This window comes from Malaya genurostris, chromosome 2, assembly GCF_030247185.1.
Source record: "Malaya genurostris strain Urasoe2022 chromosome 2, Malgen_1.1, whole genome shotgun sequence".
NCBI lineage: Eukaryota > Metazoa > Arthropoda > Insecta > Diptera > Culicidae > Malaya > Malaya genurostris.
The window spans coordinates 260,272,794-260,294,762 of record NC_080571.1 but is presented as its reverse complement, the minus strand read 5'-3'; the positions used below and the strand labels follow the sequence as shown (position 1 = coordinate 260,294,762).

The window sequence follows — 21,969 nt, the reverse complement described above, 5'->3', positions numbered from 1 at the left end:
TAAAACATTGTTTTTTAATGGGTAAAAACACCGTGCAAGCGAAACAATGGATTGAAAAATGTTATCCGGACTCTTGTCCATCAAAAGCAACGATTTGTCGGTGGTTCGCCGAGTTTAAACGTGGTCGTACCGACACAAATGACGCGGAACGCTCAAGTAGACCTGTGGAAGCCGTTACACCGGAAAATGTGAGTGAAGTGACAAAAAAAAATCATAATGAAAGATCGTAAGATTGCTGAGATGACACAGATATCATATGGAAGTGTATTTACTATCCTTCATGAAAAATTGATCATGAAAAAGGTTTTTTCCAAGTGGGTGCCACGATTGCTCTCGATGGAACAAAAACAGCCTGCCACAAGTCGATGAAAACAATGGCGAAATTGAACGAATTGGGCTTTGATCTGCTTCCCTACCCCCCATATTCGCCAGATTTAGCCCCTAGTGACTACTGGCTCCTTGCTGATCTTAAAAAAATGCTCCAGGGAAAAAGATTTGGCTCAAATGAGGAGTTCATCGCTGAAAGCAAAGTAAAGTCCTGGCATTACATTTCTTTTGTGGAATTTGGCCTTTCTGTTTCAACAGACTTCGCAGCCGATTTTTAGTGTACAAAATCATTGCATGGCTAGTACTATGGATCCTACTGACACTAAGAATCCTTCCAGGTCGGGGCTCGAACATACGACAACTGGCTTGTAAGACCAGCGTCCTATGCATTGAACCGCCAACCCAGGTCATCGCTGAAACTGAAGCTTATTTTGAAGCGAAAGATAATTTTTTTTATAAACATGGTATTGAAAAATTGGAAAAACGTTGGAACCATTGTATCACCCTAAAAGGTGATTATGTTGATGAATAAAAAAAAATGTGCAAAAAAAATGTTGTTTCCATTGTTAGTCTCGGGACTTATTGATCCATGTGTTACTTTGGCTGGCCATATCTCAGCTGTTAGAAGTCCGATTTTGAAAATTTGTTTATCATTAGACAGATACGTCTATCACAACATGAATAGAACAGAAAATTTTTCAATTACACTTTGTTATTGAAATTTCTGATCAAAAACATAACCAAAAGTCCAAGCATAAATTATCTAAAACATCGCATTTTCGACATATATTTAAATTCAAAGCGATAACATATGCATTTTTATATACCAATAGATTGCATTTGATATCAGTTTTATGCTTTATTTGCTTCATTCATTTGCTTTATTTGCTTCATTCATTGCGAGCTCCGGAGTTCCCCAAGGAAGCCACCTGGGACCGTTCATATTCTTATTATACCTCAACGACTTGAATTTTTCGCTTTTATGTTCCGCATTTCAAAAAACTTCAACAACGTATATTGCCTGAATTCGCTTTATTGCGCTTTAGTCCGCTCTACCCTTGAGTACGCTGTCGTTGTTTGGGCACCATATTATCAAACCGATAAGTTGCGAATAGAAGCTGTTCAGCGGAAATTCGTCCGTTTTGCTTTGCGTCGTCTGCCATGGAGAGATACAGCCAACCTTCCAAGCTACGAAAATCGTTGTAGACTCATCAACCTTGATTTGTTATCAGTTCATCGGGATACTTCCAAAGCCATTTTTATTGCGGATTTGATCCAATCCCGAATTGATTGTGTGGATCTTCTTCCACAGCTAAGCTTCAATATCCATCGTCGTAACTTGCGGGTAAGCTCTTTCTTCAGAATCCCTCGTGCTAGAACAAACTATGGATTTAATGAACCATTTGCTAGTATGTGTCGATCATTCAACGTTTGTTCAAATGTATTCGACTTTCATTTGTCCCGCAGCACTGTAAAAAAGTTATTTTCAAGATTTTTTGCCAGCCAGCTTTCCTTATGAATTAAGGGTTAAATTATAGATATTTACAGAAGATAGCATGATAGATTAGTTTACGATAACGTGCAATATGTATCATTTGGATAAATGTAATCTGTTGGTACAAAAAATAAATAAATAAATAAATAAATAAATAAAAAAAAAAGAAGAAATCATTTTCAACTTTACTGAAAATGTCTCAAAAAGTTCGATACTTTTACAGAAATTTTAGAATATTAGAAGTATTCGAAGAATGCTAAATACAGCTAAGCATATTTGTACACCAATCGATTGAATTTAATACCAGCTATAATGAACGGGAAAAAAATAGTTTCAAATTTACTAAAGAAAATCCAAAAATTAGATATTTCACAGAAATTTTAAAATTAAAATAAAATTAAACCTGTTTGACACTTGGCATGAAATTCATATTAAAAATTAAGCATTGTTGATCACCAATCGATTGAATATTGCTTCAATTAAAATTTTTAATTTCATATTTACTAAAAATCTCAAGAAATTTTGTATTTTTACAGAAATTTTTGAATCCTAAAACTTTTTATGACTTAGCTAAGCACGCATTCAAGAATGTTCGTGTACCAACCGACAAAATTTACTTCCAGCTAAAATTTCAAAAAAAATATTTTTTATATTTACCAAAAATCTCAAAAATATCGATATTTCCACAGAAGTTTTTAAAATTGAAGAAACTGTAGGCACTTAAATCTTGCTTCGTTTAGAATAGGAACAAACTTATGCTCATATTGTGGCGCTCCTGGTGGACGGATTTGGAAGTTCTTGGCACCCACGTGTCGAGAATTTTGTCAGCTTTACGTATGATTTTTGACATTCGGCAAATCGACTGTACTTTGTAAACAATCAACATGGAAGCCGAAAGAAGGGAAAAAACACAGTGCATAGTTATTTGGAAAATCCATTGTGGTCTGCATCTAGGCTAGCTAAACAGCTGAAATTGCCCCGAAATTCCGTATGGCACGTTATCAAACGGTATAAGGAAACATTGACGACGATTCGGAAGCCTCAAGCCAATCGTCGAAGTGGAACTGTCGACCGGAAACTGCGTGGTAAGATTTTTAAGACGATTAAGAGGAATCCTAAACTGTCGGACCATTATTTGGCCAGAAAATTCGGTGCTGCCCATAGTACCGTGAGGAGAACTCGACTCCGAGAAGGAAACAAGTCGTATCGAGCTAGCAAACAGCCAAATCGCACCATAAAACAAAATAGTGTTGTCAAAATTCGTGCTCTGTAACTATATGACCAGGTGCTGACCAAGTTCGACGGGTGTCTTCTGATGGACGATGAAACCTATGTCAAGGCTGACTTCGAGCAAATCCCAGGTCAAAAATTTTACTTGGCAACGGCTCAGGGGGATGTTCCAGCCAAATTTAAATTTGTTTTTGCCGACAAATTTGCAAGAAAATTTATGATTTGGCAGGGCATTTGCAGCTGAGGCAAAAAAACGAAAGTTTTCGTTACAAAAAAGACAATGACATCGGAACTATACCGAAAAGAGTGTCTCCAAAAACGAATTTTGCCGTTCATTCGATCCCACGACCATCTCGTAATGTTTTGGCCAGATTTGGCAAGCTGTCATTACAGCAAAGTCGTTCAAGAATGGCATGCAGAGAAAGGCCAGTTTGTTCCGAAAAACCTTAACCCACCCAACTGCCCCCAGTTCCGCCTTATTGAGAAATACTGGGCAATCATGAAGAGGAGACGTAAGGCAAAGGGAAATGTTGTCAAACCCATCAATCAGATGACGACTTGGTGGAATAAGATAGCTAAAACGATGGACGGAGAAGGTGTGCGCCGCCTAATGAGCCGTGTTACAGGAAAAATTCGAGAATTCCTTCGAAACCGTGCTGAAGAATTTTATCCGTATTTTTTCTTTAAAGTATGAGGAAAACGCTACATTTGTATAAAAAAAAGAATTCAATAATAAATAACTGAAATACAGGCAATTGTCTTTGTTCCAATTTCATCTGAAGCAAGCTTTAGTGGATTTGACGTAAATGCACGTCTAAGAAATTTTGCCGATCAACTCAATGAACTTAGCAACGTGTAAAATTTTAGGAGTAAAATCTTATATTTACATCAAAATCTCAAAAAATCTACATTTTCGTGGAAGTGTTCGAATTTTATGTATTGGAAAATGTAAAACAAACATCCATGATCTTTTATGTAGATTGGTAAAAAAAACTAACTGTGAAACTCTGGAAAAAATTGAATTCAACCAAATGGAAGGTATTCCTGACATGTTCATAAGCTAGATAAATGGATTGTTTTTAATAAGATTGACCACAAATATTTGTATTCTGTTCTACCCCCAGTCATCTCCTTCCTTGAATTTACAGAAAAAAAAAGTTCTACTGATCGGTGTTTGGACCAATCATGGTTAAACAAGACAGTTTTTTCGCATGTAACCTCAAAAAATAATTAACAGATAGTCTTCATGATCGCATGCTTCGTGCTACATCGTTTTACCCCAATTGTCCCACAAATATAATTTTAATGTTGAATTCAGATTTACAATCCCGAAGTAGATCCAATATGAATCGGGCGGCAATTGAAGCCATTTGTAATCTTATTTTTAGGTCTTTCTTCGTAATATCAATCGATTTTCACGATTTAATCATTAACTCCTAAGTCAAGGTGTATTTCCGTGCCGATGGCTGAATGATGGAGGTTAAACAATGCAGTCGTGAACGGAATATCTTGGGGTTTTCCCATACTGTGTTAAGCGAAGCTCTGGCACAGTGGACGACTTCTTTCTTCGCAACTCGTAAGATTTAAATGATTAAAACATTTAAAAAAAATCCTTACATGGTTCGCTATAGGCGATTATAAGCCAATATGTTTGGTTTCTTGTAGTTGTTGTACGGTTAGTGCTGGAGGTGGAATGTTCGTTACTCTAATTGATAATGGTTAGAGTGGCACAAATCAATCTCCAGCATAAACGTACAGCAACTATGAATCTGTCCAGACTTCTGAAAGAAGGTAAAGCTTCTATAGCTTTGGTTCAAGAACCATATTTCCAAAAGGGAACCTTCTACGTTGGAAAATTGTTAAACCCAGTCTTTGTTGCCTTCAACAAGACCGGTATGACTAATCCACATGAAATGCCTCGAGCATGCATACTTGCAAATAGTGCTCTCGATGTTTCTCTCATATCGGAGCTCACAACTCGGAATATTTGTGTTGTCACAGTTGGTATGACTATTGATGGCATAGACAGAAAATATGTCTATTGTTCGGCATATTTGCCGCATAATCAACCTTCGCCAAGCGATGACTTCAAAAAGGTTGTATCATACTGCTGCAAAAGTGATTTATCGCTTATAATCGGCAGCGACATAAATGCTCACCATATCATTTGGGGCAGCACAGATATTAATTCGAGAGGCTCTGATATGATGGAATTTGTGAGCAGTACAAACCTGCACATAGTCAATGCAGGAAACCGTCCAACTTTTGCGATAGCTGGAAGAAAGGAGGTTTTGGACGTAACTCTCTGCTCTGATAGAATTGCGCATGAGTTGGTGAATTGGCTCGTCTCCGATGAGCTCGAACCTTCGTTGTCTGATCATAAGTACATCTTCTTTGATCATTCAAACGTTAAATTTGATATTATCACATATCGTAATCCCAAATCTACAAACTGGGACCTCTATGAAGAGGGCTTGGCGACTAGATTTTACGGACACCAACCAACAATTGAAACCCCAATTGATTCGGAAAATGTTGTCGACGAGACACACTCACTCATAGTTGCAGCATATGAAGAGGCTTGTTCACTTCGGATTGTGCGAGCTACTAGAGGAACTCCTTGGTGGAATGCTGAACTTGCTAGACTAAGGAAACTATGCAGAAGAGCTTGGGACCACCGACGCAGAGATGGGTCGGAGGCATTCGTGTCGGCTCGAAGGGCTTACAAAAATGCTCTTCGATCGTCTGAGCGAAGTGGATGGAAAAGCCTCTGCACAAATGTCTCTAGTCTCAACGAGGCTAGCAGATTAAATAAGTTACTTTCGAAGTCTAAGGACTTTAATGTCAGTTTCTTAAGAACTTCAGATGGTGAACACTTGTCTGATGAAGGTGATGTACTTCACTATCTCTTTAACACTCACTTTCCAGGATGTATGGATCCATCACCGACAGCTCTTCCCGAGACTTTTTCAGGTAGTTACGATTCTTGGGCCCTTGCTCGAAGCGTTGTGACGATTGAATCGGTCAAATGGGCAGTTGAGAGTTTTGCTCCGTACAAGTCTCCTGGAAAGGATGGAGTTTTCCCAGTGTTACTGCAGAGAGGGTATGAACATTTCAAACATGTTTTAAAGAAAATACTTACTTTTAGTCTTGCGACTGGACATATTCCAAGAGCCTGGCAGGAAATAATTGTCAAATTTATTCCCAAAGGCGGACGCGACACTTATGAGGAAGCGAAGAGTTTCAGGCCTATCAGTTAAAGCTCATTTCTTCTTAAAACAGTGGAACGCATAGTAGATCACTATATCAGGAATGCTAAGTTGGGCGTGCATCCGCTACATGGAATGCAACATGCTTACCAGCGTGGAAAGTCCACTACAACCCTGTTACATGATGTTGTGTACAACATTGAAAAAGCTTTCTCACAAAAGCAGTCTTGCTTGGGAGTTTTCCTAGATATTGAAGGTGCCTTTGATAACGTGTCTTTCAATTCAATTCTGAAAGCAGCTCGTGGTCATGGCATACCTTCAAGTATCACAAATTGGATACACGCAATGCTTAGCAATCGACTTCTTTGTTCATCGCTTCGGCAAGCAGAGATTAGAAAGCTGAGTGTCTGTGGGTGTCCTCAAGGTGGTGTACTATCCCCACTTTTATGGAACCTAGTCGCTGATGGTTTGTTAAGGAAACTTAATAACCTTGGATTTCCGACTTATGGTTTTGCCGACGATTATCATATATTGATGACCGGTATAAGCATTAACACTCTCTTTGATTTAATGCAACAAGCCCTGCGATCTGTTGAACAATGGTGTTGTCAGGTTGGATTATCTGTAAATCCGGGCAAAACATCAATGGTGCTTTTCACTCATCGTAGGATAATTACAGGAGCTCGTCCGTTGCAGTTCTTTGGTTCAGAGGTCACTGTGGTCGATCAAGTTAAATACGTCGGGGTTATTCTTGACTCAAAACTGAATTGGTCTGCTCACATTGACTTCAGGATTAAAAAAGCTTGCATGGCTTTCGGCCAATGCAGACGAGCTTTTGGAAAATGATGGGGACTCAAATCTAGATATATTCATTGGATCTACACAACTATTGTTAGACCAATTTTAGCATATGGATGTCTTGTATGGTGGCAGAAAGGAGAAGTCGCGACAGTTCAGTCAAAGCTAAATCATCTCCAAAGGATGGTCCTAATGACGATGACAGGAGCATTCACGACAACTCCTACTGCTGCTCTAGAGGCGCTACTGTGCATTAAACCACTACATGTGTTCCTAAAACAATGAGCATTATCTTGTGCATACCGTCTTAAGGTTACAGGGCTTTGGAACAGTAACCCATTAGATTATGCTACCAGCCACACTCGCTTGTGGTCTCAAATGGTTACGTGGGATGAGTATTTACTCGCTCCTAGTGACCTAACTCTCACATGCAGTTTTCCTTTCAAAACATTCAATGTGAGCTATCCTCTAACCAGAATGGTTGCCTGGTTGTCTGGTTGTCTGAAACGACAACTTGATGAACACATAGTTTGTTATACGGACGGTTCTCTGTTGAATGGTCGTGCTGGTGCTGGTGTCTACTGTCGTGAAATGAGGCTGGAACAGTCTCATTCACTTGGTAGATACTGTACTGTGTTCTAAGCAGAAATCTACGCAATTCTGTGTGGAGTACAATCGGCACTTCAGCAGAGGATCTGTGGTAAACGAATTTATTTTTGTTCCGACAGTCAGGCAGCCTTAAAAGCACTCAGTTCGAATGACTCAAGGTCGAATCCAGTGATCGCATGTCGAACTCAAATTGAAGACAGCATGCTGTTTACTTCTTATGGGTACCCGGCCTATCTGGTATTACTGGAAATGAATGGGCTGATGAGTTGGCTAGAGCTGGTGCAACGAATGATTTCGTTGGTCCTGAACCAGATTTACCACTTTCAACTAGTTGGATAAAGCACAAGATTCGTTCTTGGGCTGCATCCAAACATGCCAACTACTGGCGCAGCTTGCAAACTTGCGCTCAGACAAAAGCATTTCTGCCAGATTTAAATCTGAAAATGTCAAAGTGTCTACTGCATTTCTCCAAGCATCATTGCAGTATTCTGGTCAGAGCTCTGACTGGACATTGCAAACTCAATTATCACATGGCTACTATTCAACGTGCTGAGTATTATTCGTGTGATTTGTGTGAATGCGATTATGGTACTTCATATCATCTGATATGTAACTGTCCCGCATTGACGCAGCTACGTATCCGGGTTTTTGGTTCTCCATACATGGTTGAGTTTGTTTATGCGGAGCTAAAATTGAAGGATATTCTCTCGTTTCTCACCCAATGTGGTAAGGAGCTATAGTCAGAAGGGTGCATCGTTCTTCCTGGAGTGAATGAATCCCTTCTGTATTCTCCTTAAATAGGGTTTAGCAGATTGTTTGGCATCCTTTAGAGGGTACCGAATTTACTTCTGCTCGTACATACTGCGAATCGTTCTGCATTCTTCCGGGAGTGCAGAATGGTGTCGCTTTTGTAAGATCTCTAAATCCTTTCGGGGGTTGGAGGTTTTATTAACAGCAGACTGTTCGGGACCTCGTAGAGGTTCAGAATTTACTTCTGCTTCCACTAAATGTGATCCTCAGCAGATTGTTCAGCATCCCTTAGGGGTGCAGAATTTACTTCTGCTTTTATGTGTTTTTGTGTCGTCAATTTTTCCCATTCTCCTAGTCCAACCCTTACCATTTCCTTTCAATCCTTCCCTCTTATATATCGGGAAAATGATGCTAAAAACAAATTGATGGCAAGGCACATATCTCCAAATATCAAGGGGAACGTGCCATTTGAGCCAATTTGTTCTGATTCCTGATTCCTGATTCACTAAAGAAGTTGCAAAATGACGTATAGAAAATTGAACACATAATAAATGTGTTATGTGCCAACGTCCACAAGTACATGAAATCGTTTCGTAGAATGCCATAACTAACTATTTGTTTTACTATTCTGACAATTAAAGCAATTAAATCAATGAATTAAATTACGGTATAATAAACCCAACTCTTCTTGTATTTATTTCTAAGAATCATAGGGAAAAATATTTCCCATGAAATTATAGAATAACTCATGCAACCTGCAATGTTTTTCTGGTGATATTCTCTTAATTTGCACTCCCAATAGCTAAATATTGTCTTTCACTGACATATTTCGTCCCGCACATCTTACGGTCATGAAAGGATTAAAAAAAATTCCGCCGGATTCCACACGGCATCTAGACTGGTACTGTCCGGAGAAAGATAATAGGTGCTATCAATTTCCTAATGGACTCCAGCCCCTACAATGAGTGCAATAAACATAGAGATAATTTACTCTACATTTTTTGTATTAAATAACAAAAAATTCATTTTAACAGTAAAAACATTTCCTTACATAAATTACCCAATAAATGATATAAAAAACATGTAATCAATGTAAAATGTATGCATCGTAGAGATTTGGTGTTATCGCGAAAAAAATTTCCTAAACCAACGGTTTGGAGACAAAGAAAATTTTCGTATTGATGAGAATTAAGTATGAAACTGTACGCCTGAAATCTCTGAAATAGATGAACCGTTCAGATCTGACATTATCTCAAAATAGAAACGTTTTTAAAAATTTACTCTCTGGAATGTGGACTCGACAATGTCCCAGAGTCGATTTTTTGAGTTTTTTTTATCGATAACACATTCCTAACATTCCTAACACATCTGACCAAAAAAATACGGGTAGTGAGTTTTTTTGCCGATTTCCGAAGCTATACGGTTTTTTATTAGAATTTTTCAAGGTATATAGTTTTGTATGTGAATTTCCAACGTTTGTTATGAATCCTTTCCATTAAAAATAGCTACAGTGTAACAAATTGACAGATCGTAACACGTTTAAGTTTGTGAGCCTCGGCGCGTGCAAGACTCATACGGCTTTGTTAGGTATTGTTTTGTTACAGAAAAACATTCCCCGTGCAGTAAACAATGTCCGCGATAATCGTTGCTTCCAAGTCAAGCAAAGTCTTGGCATTACATTCCTTTTGTGAAATTTTGCCTTTCTGTTTCAACAGACTTCGCAGCCGATTCTTAGCGTACAGAATCATTGCATGGCTAGTACTATGGATATTACTGACACTAAGAATCCTTCCAGGTCGGGGCTCGAACATACGACAACTGGCTTGTAAGACCAGCGTCCTATACATTGAACCACCCGAGACCGTCGCTTTCGCTAGCTGTTAAGTTCAAGCTGTAATACAATTTTAATGTTCGACGGATCTTTAGCAGCTACAGTTCATCGAGAGTTTTGTCTAATTTAAGGTTCTACTGCAATTAGTTAAGAATAGGTTCGATAATAATGTCGTGATATAAAATATGGACGAACAAATGTTCACGATGAAGAGCGATGAAGTATAAGGCCTAATATGGAAGCCGACGTAATTGTTCAAATGCTAATAATTCTTTTCATGACAAAACGACACTTACTTTTCGAGCATACCTTGTATGTAGACTTACAAAAAGCAACGTAAGATTCATACGTTCTCACTACATGCAATATTGCTCGACTATAAATTCCTTCTATTAAATGCAGGCAAATGCTCCTTTTAACACACTGTTCTGCACATCCTTGTAGTCATCGTTACTTTTTGTGCACGTTCCTACGAATCGTAGTTCGGGGTCTGAAAGATCCAAAAAACACAACCAGCAGAAATTGAAATTCGTTATTCCTGCTTTATAAAAAAATATGCTTCTTAAAACTAACCGATATTTCTTTTTATTTTTTTTTCCTGCTACCGCAACGCTCACATGGACGGACGGATCTCTTTGAACAACAAAAAAAAAACAACCCCAAACCGGGCCGGGTGGATTGGGGAACAAACCGACAAAACAACAACCGCAACACAACCCCACGCAACCAACAACAGGCCTCAGTTCCCAGAACGTCAGCCCGGCCGATTCTGGTGGTGATGAGCTGCGGATGTTGCTTCCTTCAGTCGTGCATCGCCTTTGCCATCATGTTGCCGATTCTGTACCAGCGGAGATGCTGTGTAACCTTTTTAAAAATGCAATTCTGTTCCGCTACATCATTGGCGATGGCAATTTTCATCCTGGGACTGCTGCAGCTTTTCCCGTCGGTAAGTTTTTTTTTTTTGCTACTTCCGCAGCCTTCGACTGCGAAACATTCATACGCCATCGTCGATAATATCGTTTGCTATTTCGGTGACGCGAGAAAAGCAGACGAAAGCCGTAGTTTTAATGCGTCTGTATATTGAAGTCATCGCTTGGCCGTCTCGTAGTCCTCGTTCGCTGTCGCACCGTGAAGAGTACTCACATTTGATGTGAGCTTGCCCTCGTATGGTCCTCGGAAAAAGTATACTTGGCAGCTTCTCTGGAGCGGCAATAACAATAACGATGATAACACAGAGTCTCTATTTATTTATAAGCTTCACATTTACCAGCTGGAATAAACTGGATAGAAACCACTGACAGCACAAGTAGGATATGAACGAAGTGAAGCGTTAACGAGAAGTCAGCTCTTCCTCCAGTCGGTAATTTCAGTATGGTTTTGTCTTATGGTTTCAATATAGAAACCGCGACTGACAGCACACACTGGAAAAGTAGAACCGTTGATTGTCTTCGAGCAGCCAAGAAGCCAAGAGTTGATAGACTTTCACCAACCTCGTACGTTGGGAATATTCGTGATAAGACGGATGTGCTACGAATATTGTCAGTCAATCATTCAAAGTCAATATAAAATACTGAGCAATCTTGTCTACAACTTATTTGAAGGTTAACCAATGGAATTGCAGTTTAATTCGATTCTCAGGAATATCAAAGGATGCGACATTGATAGTTGATTCCCCTCCAAGATTATATAAAATTTGTCGTTTTCTAGTTATTAATGTTATTTGAGAAAAAGTTTAACATACTATACAAATCGAAACTGTAACAACTGATTTTCTCTAAAATAACGAAATCACAATAGACGGAACTTCTTTGTTTTACAAGATACGCAAAAGCTTCCAAGGGCACTTCTGAAAGCTCATTCAATTCGATTTATAATCTTTTCAAGATTGAAATTAGGCGGACCTAAAATAACCACCATCGAGAGACCACCTCAACACAATAACAAAAGCAAGCCCCCCGCTGCATCTATTGGAAATCGTCTCAAAGCAAGATTAGCGAACTACAAAATTATCTCCGCCTTTTAATCCGGCCATCCTCTTGAACCATCACTTTTAGTAATTTTGTCTCTTCCGTGCTTTCTCTACTAATTGACTAAAAGCTTCTCGTCCGACAAGCAAACGAAGCACAACTTTAATGGTATTCCCTTATTTTACCCGCTCCGGTCCTTTTGGCTGCTAAATCCTACCACCGCTGTTTTTGTTTTTCCAGAAGCTTAACACAAAGTGGATCCCATCTTAACCGGCGAATGGTGTTTGGTCACCGTTCCATTCAGAAGTGCATTTTTTCATTCAAAATATAAATAATAACAGCCCCACAAATATCGCGAACAGTGCGAGAACATTTTGCCATTTTAGGTAGAGTCAAAGAAGATCCAGAGAGAACTGGGAGGGTGAAATAAATTCTTGATTCGTGTGAAACCTGGTAATACCAGAAACAAAAGATTAATAATCATAAGGTGTCATGCACAAATTACGTCACGCTTTAATGGGGGGAGTTTTCGAAAACAAAAACCTTAAGTTAAGGGAATGCGCCTATGCATAGGGCGTTGGTCTTACAAACCAGTTGCCGTAAGTTCGAACCCCGACCTGGAAGGATTGTTAGTTACCGCCCGTGAGTTTCTCGTGATTGATCAGAAATCAGTTGAAATTGCATATTGAATAAAATGCATGATGATTGATGGGAGAAGTAAATCATGCTCAACGTACAACCTAAACTGACTAAGAGCATGAAATGATCTATAACGTAGATGGCCACGCCCATACAGGTCACTGTGGGAAAAGAAGGAATGTTAGTTCAACAAATATTAGGTTTTTTTAATTAAGAGCCAATTATGTTAGTGGAACAGTTTTCTTGCTGATGAATAGTCATATTCGAAAAAGAGACAAAGGATGCGAACGAACTGAGCTCACCACCAAAGGTTTACAATATGCATTAGAAAACTAAATTCTAAAATTGAGTTAGTAAAAAAAGTGTGTGAAATGAGAAGAACTACTAACATTACTCTCTTTCATTGATAAGCGATAAATTGAGCTTAAATGACAAAATTATGATCTTAGGTGATTTCAACCAACCTGGTATTAAATGGACTCGCAGTTCTAGTAAATATCTTTATCCGGATGCTTCATGTTCTTCTAAAACTCATACTACATTACGACTCCTGGATGATTACAACACCGCAGGTTTAGTTCAGCTAAATGATAACTATAATAGCAATAATCGCCTTCTGGATCTTTGCTTCGCCAGCTATGAATTGTCGAGTACTTGTTCCATATCCATCGCTCCTTCGCCACTGGTTAAAATGTGTCGTCATCACCCTCCTCTCCAAATCACTATACCTGCATACACGCCAACCGTTTTTAATAACGTTTCTGAAGGCACATATTACGATTTCAAGAGAGGAAATTTCGAGGCAATGAATCAGTTTTTGCTGTCGCTAGACTGGAGAAGCCTGTTTACTAATGGCGATTGCAATTCCATTGCTATGTTATGGTCCCATATAGTTTTGTATGCTATCGATCAATTTGTACCCAAAAATATTCGACGTGAATCTGTCCATCCCCCATGGTCCAATCTGACCCTAAAACGTTATAAGCGTGCTAAACGTTCTGCTCTAAGAAAACTATCGAAGCATCCTTCGCTCCATTTGAGATCGTACTATATGTTCCTCAACAATCGTTATAAGCGACTGAACAAAATGTTATTTCACTCCCACCTCCTTCGTGTACAAAATAATTTAAAAATCAACCCCAAATGCTTCTGGAACTACGTGAACGAACAGAGGAAGGAATCAGGACTACCCAACCAGATGTTTCTTGGTGACGTTGAATCATCCGTGTTGCCTGACATTTGTAGCCTATTTAAATCACATTTCAGCAATGTATTCTCTGATGAAACCTTATCGAATGATCAGATCTCCAAAGCTATCATTAATGTTCCTCGCCGTTCCCTGATTGGCCCCCATCCAATCATAACGACAGCTATGATTGATAAAGCGTGTTCTAAAATGAAACTATCTTCTAACGCTGGGCCCGATGGTATTCCTTCTCTGGTATTGAAAAAGTGCTCGAACAGCCTTCAGATTCCACTATCGATGCTGTTTAATATCTCACTCAATTCAGGAACTTTTCCGGATATTTGGAAAACATCATATATTTTTCCGGTTTTCAAGAAGGGAAATAAAGCTGATGTATCTAATTATCGTGGGATAGCCGCACTATGCGCTGTGTCTAAGTTACTTGAGAATATAGTTCTGGTCTTCATCAAGCATAACTGCAATAACTACATCTCGGAAACACAACACGGTTTTATGCCAAAACGATCAACTACAACGAACTTATTGTCTTATACATCTTTTATAATTCGATCCCTACAAGCACGCCTTCAAGTTGACGCTATCTATACGGATTTCTCCGCAGCCTTCGATAAGATAAACCACCAAATTGCAGTTGCTAAACTCGAAAAACTTGGATTCAGTGGATCTTTACTCAACTGGCTTCAATCATATCTTATTGGTCGGAAAATGTTAGTGAAAATCGGTGAATGCATTACAACACCGTTTGCTGTAGGTTCTGGAGTCCCTCAAGGCAGTCACTTGGGACCATTTTTATTCTTGCTCTACCTCAATGATCTCAACTTTCTATTGAAATGCCACAAACTATCTTTCGCAGATGATTTTAAGCTTTATCATCTAGTAAGATCGCCCGACGACACTATATTTTTACAGTCACAGCTTGAATCATTCGTGAACTGGTGTAACGACAATAGAATGGTCCTAAATGCCTCGAAATGTTCCGTTACGTCGTTTACTCGCAAACACTCGCTATTTAGCTACGACTATAACATTTCGCAGATTGTACTGAAACGAGAGTCTACCGTTAAAGATTTAGGTGTCATTCTTCATACCAAGTTGAATTTCAAAAGTCATATCAATTATGTGATCTCTAAGGCCTCTAAGCTTTTAGGTTTCGTCTTTCGCATTACTAAGAGCTTTGTCAATGTACATTGTCTTAAAGCATTATATTGTGCTCTAGTCCGCTCGACGCTTGAATATTCAGCTGTTGTCTGGTCACCCCATTATCAAATCGACATAGATCGGATCGAAGCTATTCAACATAAATTTATCAGATTTGCCCTGCGTAACCTACCATGGAGAGATCCTACTAATCTTCCTAGTTACATAGATCGCTGTAAGCTTATTGATCTTGATCGGTTATTCGTTCGTCGGAATGTCTCCAAGGCAACTTTCGTTGCTGATTTGCTTCAATCACGTATCGATTGTCCCGAACTCCTTCAATTGATTAATCTCGACATTCATCGACGCAATCTTCGTTCCCACCCCTTTTTGAGATTACCTGTTGCAAGAACAAATTATGGTTATAATGAGCCGTTCTCCAGTATGTGCCGAACATTCAACAACTGTTCCAATGTCTTCGACTTTCATTTATCTCGAAACATGATTAAACGATTGTTTCATAGTCACCTGTCAGATTAGGATTTATCTGGAACCGTTAATATTTTATTTTCATTCAACCCCCATTCCGTCTCTCCATCATCTTCATTTGAAACTAACTAGATTCGCTCGCCTAAATTAACCTGGTCGTTACTTCCTCTTTTTTCTGTCTTCTAACATCCATTTTTATCACTAATTAGATCTACATGCCGATTCTAACCTCGTCGTTTTTTTTTTTCTGCCTTCCACCACCTTTTTGATAACTAATTAGATCTACAGGCCGATTCTAACCTCGTCGTTTTTTTTCTGTCTTCCACCATCTTTTTGATAACTAATTAGATCTACATGCTGATTCCAACCCCGTCGTTCGTTTTCGCTCGTTTAGCACCTCCTCCACCAACCCTTGTTTTCAATTTACCTAATAAATTTTCTCCTCTATCTCACCTTCTAAGTAAGAGTACTAATATTGTTATGCTTGGTGTCATTAACTAGTTATAGTGTTATAAATTTAGTTTTAACTGTTAGTTTTAATTGTAGTGTTAAGCTTAAATGTATCTGTTGGATCATTGTAATCTGTTGATACAAATGATGAGGAGGTTTTATGCCTGCTGGAGAGAGAGATTGCCAAATTTCATCTCCATCGGGCTTTTCCCTGCTCCAAATAAATAAATAAATAAATAAATAAAAAGGCGAAACACTGTCATGTTAGTCCATGTACATGCGCAACGTAATTCTAATAGAAGTCTCCTTAGTTTAAATAGCAGAAACCCAATGACATAAAATACACACGGTGTTTACCAAGTTAAATTTGCTTTGAAAGAAAGTGCAAGAGATGCAATTAAATAAAAGTAACAGTGTTCAATACATTAAATTCTACCCAAGAGCGCGAAGCAATTAACGACAGTATGAACCACATCGAACATGAAAAGGGGAAGTACTAGAAGCTGGTGTTCAAGAAAAATTGTGTAACAAATATGACGATGCAAAACTAATAAACGAAAACGCAATAAATGAACCACAAGTTTCCCAATCCTGACTGAATGGCTATGGAAGCTTTTCTACTCGATGGGGACAATAAAACAATAATAAAATACTTTTTGCCTTTCGCATATAGAAAGGCTATGTAATCACTATGAAAACCGATTTTGGAACGGAGAGCCGAATATCATATACCATTCGACTCAGCTCGACGAACTGAGCAAATGTCTGTGTGTCATTTTCTCGGAGATGGCGTAACCGATTTTCACAAACTTAGATTCAAACGAAAGGTCTTATGGTCCCATAGATTGGTATTGAATTTTATATTTATCCGATTTCCGGTTCCGGAATTACAAGGGAAACTTCCCAAGTAGCATGTTAAGTTGCTGTGCTGTATTTTTCTACTGATTGTGCAATTTATCAAGTTAGTTTATATTACTATTCTAGTAACTGTTGTGTTATGGACAAAGCGCAATTTTTCTGTGTTGTGCAACAAATATTTAAGTCCTTCCGTTATTACGCATATTTATTTACAGTGATTGTGAAACTGATACAAAAATTCATGCGTCACAAAGGTAGTAATAGAATCAACGAAAAAACATTTGTGAAACTCGTGAAAACTACTACGTAATGTAAACAAGAAATGGAATGACGTTTACAAAAACATAACAAACTTAATTTCACATTTGATTTTCAATACAACTGCTCTCAACACAAAGATGGATCTTGTAAAATAATATAAAAAATTAAAAAAGTTGAATTGCAGAATTGATCTTTTGTGATTTTCTAAATGAAAAATTGACAACGAACTACATTTTTATGGTGAAATAAGTTTTTGTACGCCTGAAATTTTCAAGCGCCTTTGAATTTACGTGTTTGACCCTTGTGATACGCACTGTTGGTATTATTTTGGCATGCCCATGTGCTGGAGTTGTTGAAACAAGTTACTCAAGCGGTTATATGAGAGTAACTTTGATAAACTTAACTTCTCGTTCAAAGTGATGTCAGATCTGCTCATTTTAAATAATCAAGATGAAAAGCAAACCGAAGTTTCCTGATTGAGTTTTGTTTCCATTGCTGTTGTAATGTTTTATTTACGCAACTGTTATGATAAAATTCTAATGTTTGCAAGTTTTGTGCTCATTTCAAACAGATAATCTTGTACAATTTCTTTGTAAGTTTTGAATTTCATATTCAATTGTTTTTCTGAAAATGAAGAAAAATACTCACACTGGTCTAAAATTTTATGACTATGCAGACTCAAAAGAAACTTTTTTTTCACAATAAGGTTATAGTTCGGCTTTTTAAATTTTTTCACTAATTTATCTTCTACAAGAAATTAATAATCATTTCTACGTATATTGTGTCCAATACAATTATTCGAATTCGAAATAAATGTTTCCATCGTTCGAGAAACTTCGAGCTTCTTGGAACTTGTTTGAAGTTTGCATTTTTTTTCATAAATACGTTTATTTCACAAGTAATGTACATAAGTTTTTCTTCGCCGTGGCATCCAGAATACATAGTAGTTAACCTAATACATTTAGAATATCATATTAGTATGTTGGTATTCATTAGTTAATCTAAATACTGTTTTTATCAAGAGATTTGTTATTATAAATTACATTAAATAAAATACATTCATTTTGTACATGATCTTATAACTATTTCAAGTTTGTTTGAGTTTCAGTTCATCACTTTTATTTAATATTAGATAGCTGGCTATTTGTTGAACTCATGGAAGAGAAAACAGTCTAACATAAAATAAAATTTAAATTGTAACTCCAATGGACTTAAAGACTTAAAGAAGTTTCATGAAAGGAAGGTCACGACAAGCAAAATGTCGCGAACTGGGACACCTTGGGTACGCAAGGAATTCAGTGATCTGACATCACGATACTCCACGCATGTCCAAACAACATGATCAATATCGCGATAACTTTCGCCACAAGCACAATGATTAGTCTGGGAAAGTCCAATTCGAAGGAGATGTGCATCTAACGTGTAGTGAATGGACATGAGTCTGGACATCACACGAATGAAATCCCTACTCACATCCAGTCCCCTGAACCATGCCTTTGTTGATATTTTAGGAATAATTGAGTGCATCCACCGACCCAGATCATCTTTATCCCAAAAAGCTTGCCAGCTGACAAGTTTTCTTTGGCGAGACGAGCTATAGAATTCGTTGAAATCAATCGGTCTCTCATAAATTTCACCCTAAATAGTACCACATTTGGCTAAAATATCGGCTCTTTCATTGCCTGAAATGGAGCAATGAGCCGGGACCCAATCTATTGTGATTTGATAACTATTATTCAATATGTTTGAGCGAATGGCTTCAATTGCACTCAGACTATCTGTGAGAGAAAATAATGGTTTTGAGATAATGTGACGATTACACTCAAGCTATAATGAACTCAAGCTATAACGATCTTTCAATGGAAGAACTCCTACCAGAAGAAAATTTACTCTTTGTTGGCATTTCGTTATCAGATACCTAATGTGTCCTCCCCACGTGCATTTGGAATCAAACCACACTCCGAGGTATTTGAAAGTCAAAACCTGCGCGATCATTCTTTTCATCACATGAAGCTGAAGCTGCGCGGAATCACGCTTTTTTGAAAAGACAACCAGCTCTGTTTCTGTCAGCAGAGAGATCGATACCCAGATGAACAGTCCAAACGGACAAGTTATCTAAAGTATCTTGCAGTGGTTTTTGCAGATCATTAGCTTTGGGCCCAGTAACTGAAACCATGCCATCATCTGCTAATTGTCTCAGTGTGCATGGTGGTTACTAGACAGCTGTCAATGTCATGCACGTAAAAATTATAGAGGAGCGGACTGAGGTATGAGCCTTGCGGGAGACCCATGTAGCTGATTCTGAATCACAATGTGAAAAATACATGCGCTCCTCTGACAAAAGGTTGTGCAAATAATTAATTACAACTACTGGAAGTCCATGTTGATGGAGCTTGTCTGAAAGAACATCAATGGAAAATGAATCAAATGCTCCTTTAATGTCTAAAAATACATATGCCATTTGATGTTGTTGAGCGAAGGTAATTTGGATGTCAGACAAAAGTAATGCAAGGCAATCATTCGTCTCTTTATTTCTACGGAAGCCAAACTGAGTATCTGACAACAAACCGTTCCTCTCGACCCAAGTGTCGAGACGTCGAAGAATATTTTTTTCGAATAATTTTCTAATGCATGACAACATTGCAATGGATCTATATGAGTTGTGATTGGAAGCTGGTTTCCCCGGCTTTTGAATGGCGATAACTTTCACTGGCCTCCAGTCAGGTGGAACAATATTTTGCTCAAGAAACTAATTGTCTTTTTGCGTGGTCGGGCAGATTCTTCACCAAGTTGAATTTAATTCTGTCCTACCCAGGAGCGTTATTGTTACAAGACAAGTGTGATATAGAAAATTCCATCATTGAAAAGGGGCTATCAATGGAACCATTATTCGGAATAGACTCCCAGTCCGCATTTTTGAAAACTCTAGAATGCTCACGATAGTTCAAGTTCAAACCCTTTTTTGCCTTTCTCATATAGAAAGGTTATGCAATCACTTGAAAACCACACATTGTCATATACCACTCGACTCAGTTCATCGAGCTGAGCAATGTATGTGTGTGTGTAATCTTAGGGTCAAATGAACGATGATTATGAAAATTACTGCATGTTTTCGGATACAACAAAAATTTAGATAGTCGTTTAGAGTACGATGCAAAATTGTATAAAATCATCAAAATTTGAATAAAAACTAATAGAGTTTGTACGTCATGTTAGTTGGTGGCCGTACGAACCGACATCGATTATACCGGTTCTCGGGTTCCAGTGCCGGAAGTGCATATAATAGTGAACCCACTTCGTTTTCTTAAGGATGACCTACGCGAGCAAAGCACTGTTTCATTCTGTATGTTAATGTTAATAGTTAATGCCCAAACAATCCCTTGGTTTCTTTCAAAAATTGAAGAGAAACATTTTGAATAGAATACCACAATATTATATATGAGAGAGGCATCATTACACCATTAGGTGGATTAAAACAGATTTTTTATTGGAAGCTATTGAATGTTCTTTTCAAAGTGTACCTGGTGGAACAGTTCTTAACGAATGGCTCTACATGATGGATCTCTTGAACTACAAGTTTGAGTTCTTTTTTCACAGAGATGATGAACTACGAGGTAGAGAACTCCCCTGTATTGCTGTTCAAGCAGAATGAAACTAATTAACAAAATTGAAAACTGGTTTGCTTTCCTGGTCAGCCGAAAACTTTTACACCGACGTGTTAGCTAAAACAATAATTCGTTTCTTACACATTTTCTCGTGGTTTGATTATGTGTCAAAAATTTTCTTTCTCCGATGATCATACTTTTATTAATCATAGTTTCGTCTGAACTAGTGTTCAATAAAGTATTTGTACAAAAAATAAACCATGATCCATTCAAATACCCGCTGTTGTGACCAGGCCCGTACCTGGGATTTCTTTTCGGGAGGGGCCCAAAGATAAAAAAATAATGTTACTGAAGATTGCTTATGTACCTAATTCTCGGTGTGCCCTTTACGGGTGTTTTTAACAGACACTTTAAACTTTTACACTGGAACTGTTATTGTGTTACGTTTCTTTGCGTTTACTGGCTTGTTATTTCTGCAACACATGTCTTAGACCTTTTAAATAATTATATGTCTGTTTTTGATTTCGGGAGGGGCCCGGGCCCCTTGGGCCCCCCCTCTGGGTACGTGACGGGTTGTGACCATTCAATAATTTGACAATTATCATGCTGAAGTTAAAGAAGTGAATCAAGAGGTAGCACAGATCACTTGATGTCGAAAGAAGAATGATGCTTATTTGTTCAAGTAGATTCATTTTTTTACGTCACTGGAAACTCCTAGTTTTGGGTGTCTGTTTGGTAAAAGAACCAAGCTTCACAATAAATTTAGCGAATAACAATTAGGACTACAGTTTCACTTTTTCTGTACCATTTAATTCCACTATTTCACTGTCACGTTATTACACTTTCACAAAGTCACTATACTTTAATGAAGCATAACAAACGTTACAATACAGATACGCGTATTTCGGAATGTTACTTACATCCTTCTTCAGTGTATCGGTTTTATAAGTTTGTTATAAACTGTTATAAACTTATAAAACCGATACACTGAAGAAGTATGTAAGTAACATTCCGAAATACGCGTATCTGTATTGTAACGTTTGTTATGCTTCATTAAAGTATAGTGACTTTGTGAAAGTGTAATAACGTGACAGTGAAATAGTGGAA

General features: G+C 38.0%; 1 protein-coding gene across 1 annotated transcript in view; it reads left to right on the top strand.

Moving 5' to 3' along the window:
* The window catches only part of LOC131429205 (uncharacterized), a 443,882-nt gene that overhangs the window by 321,890 nt on the left and 100,023 nt on the right, over positions 1-21,969 (top strand). The window contains exon 17 of the mRNA XM_058593255.1: positions 10,986-11,195. Within this exon, the coding sequence (XP_058449238.1) occupies positions 10,986-11,195 (210 nt within the window). The remainder of the gene's footprint in view (positions 1-10,985; positions 11,196-21,969) is intronic.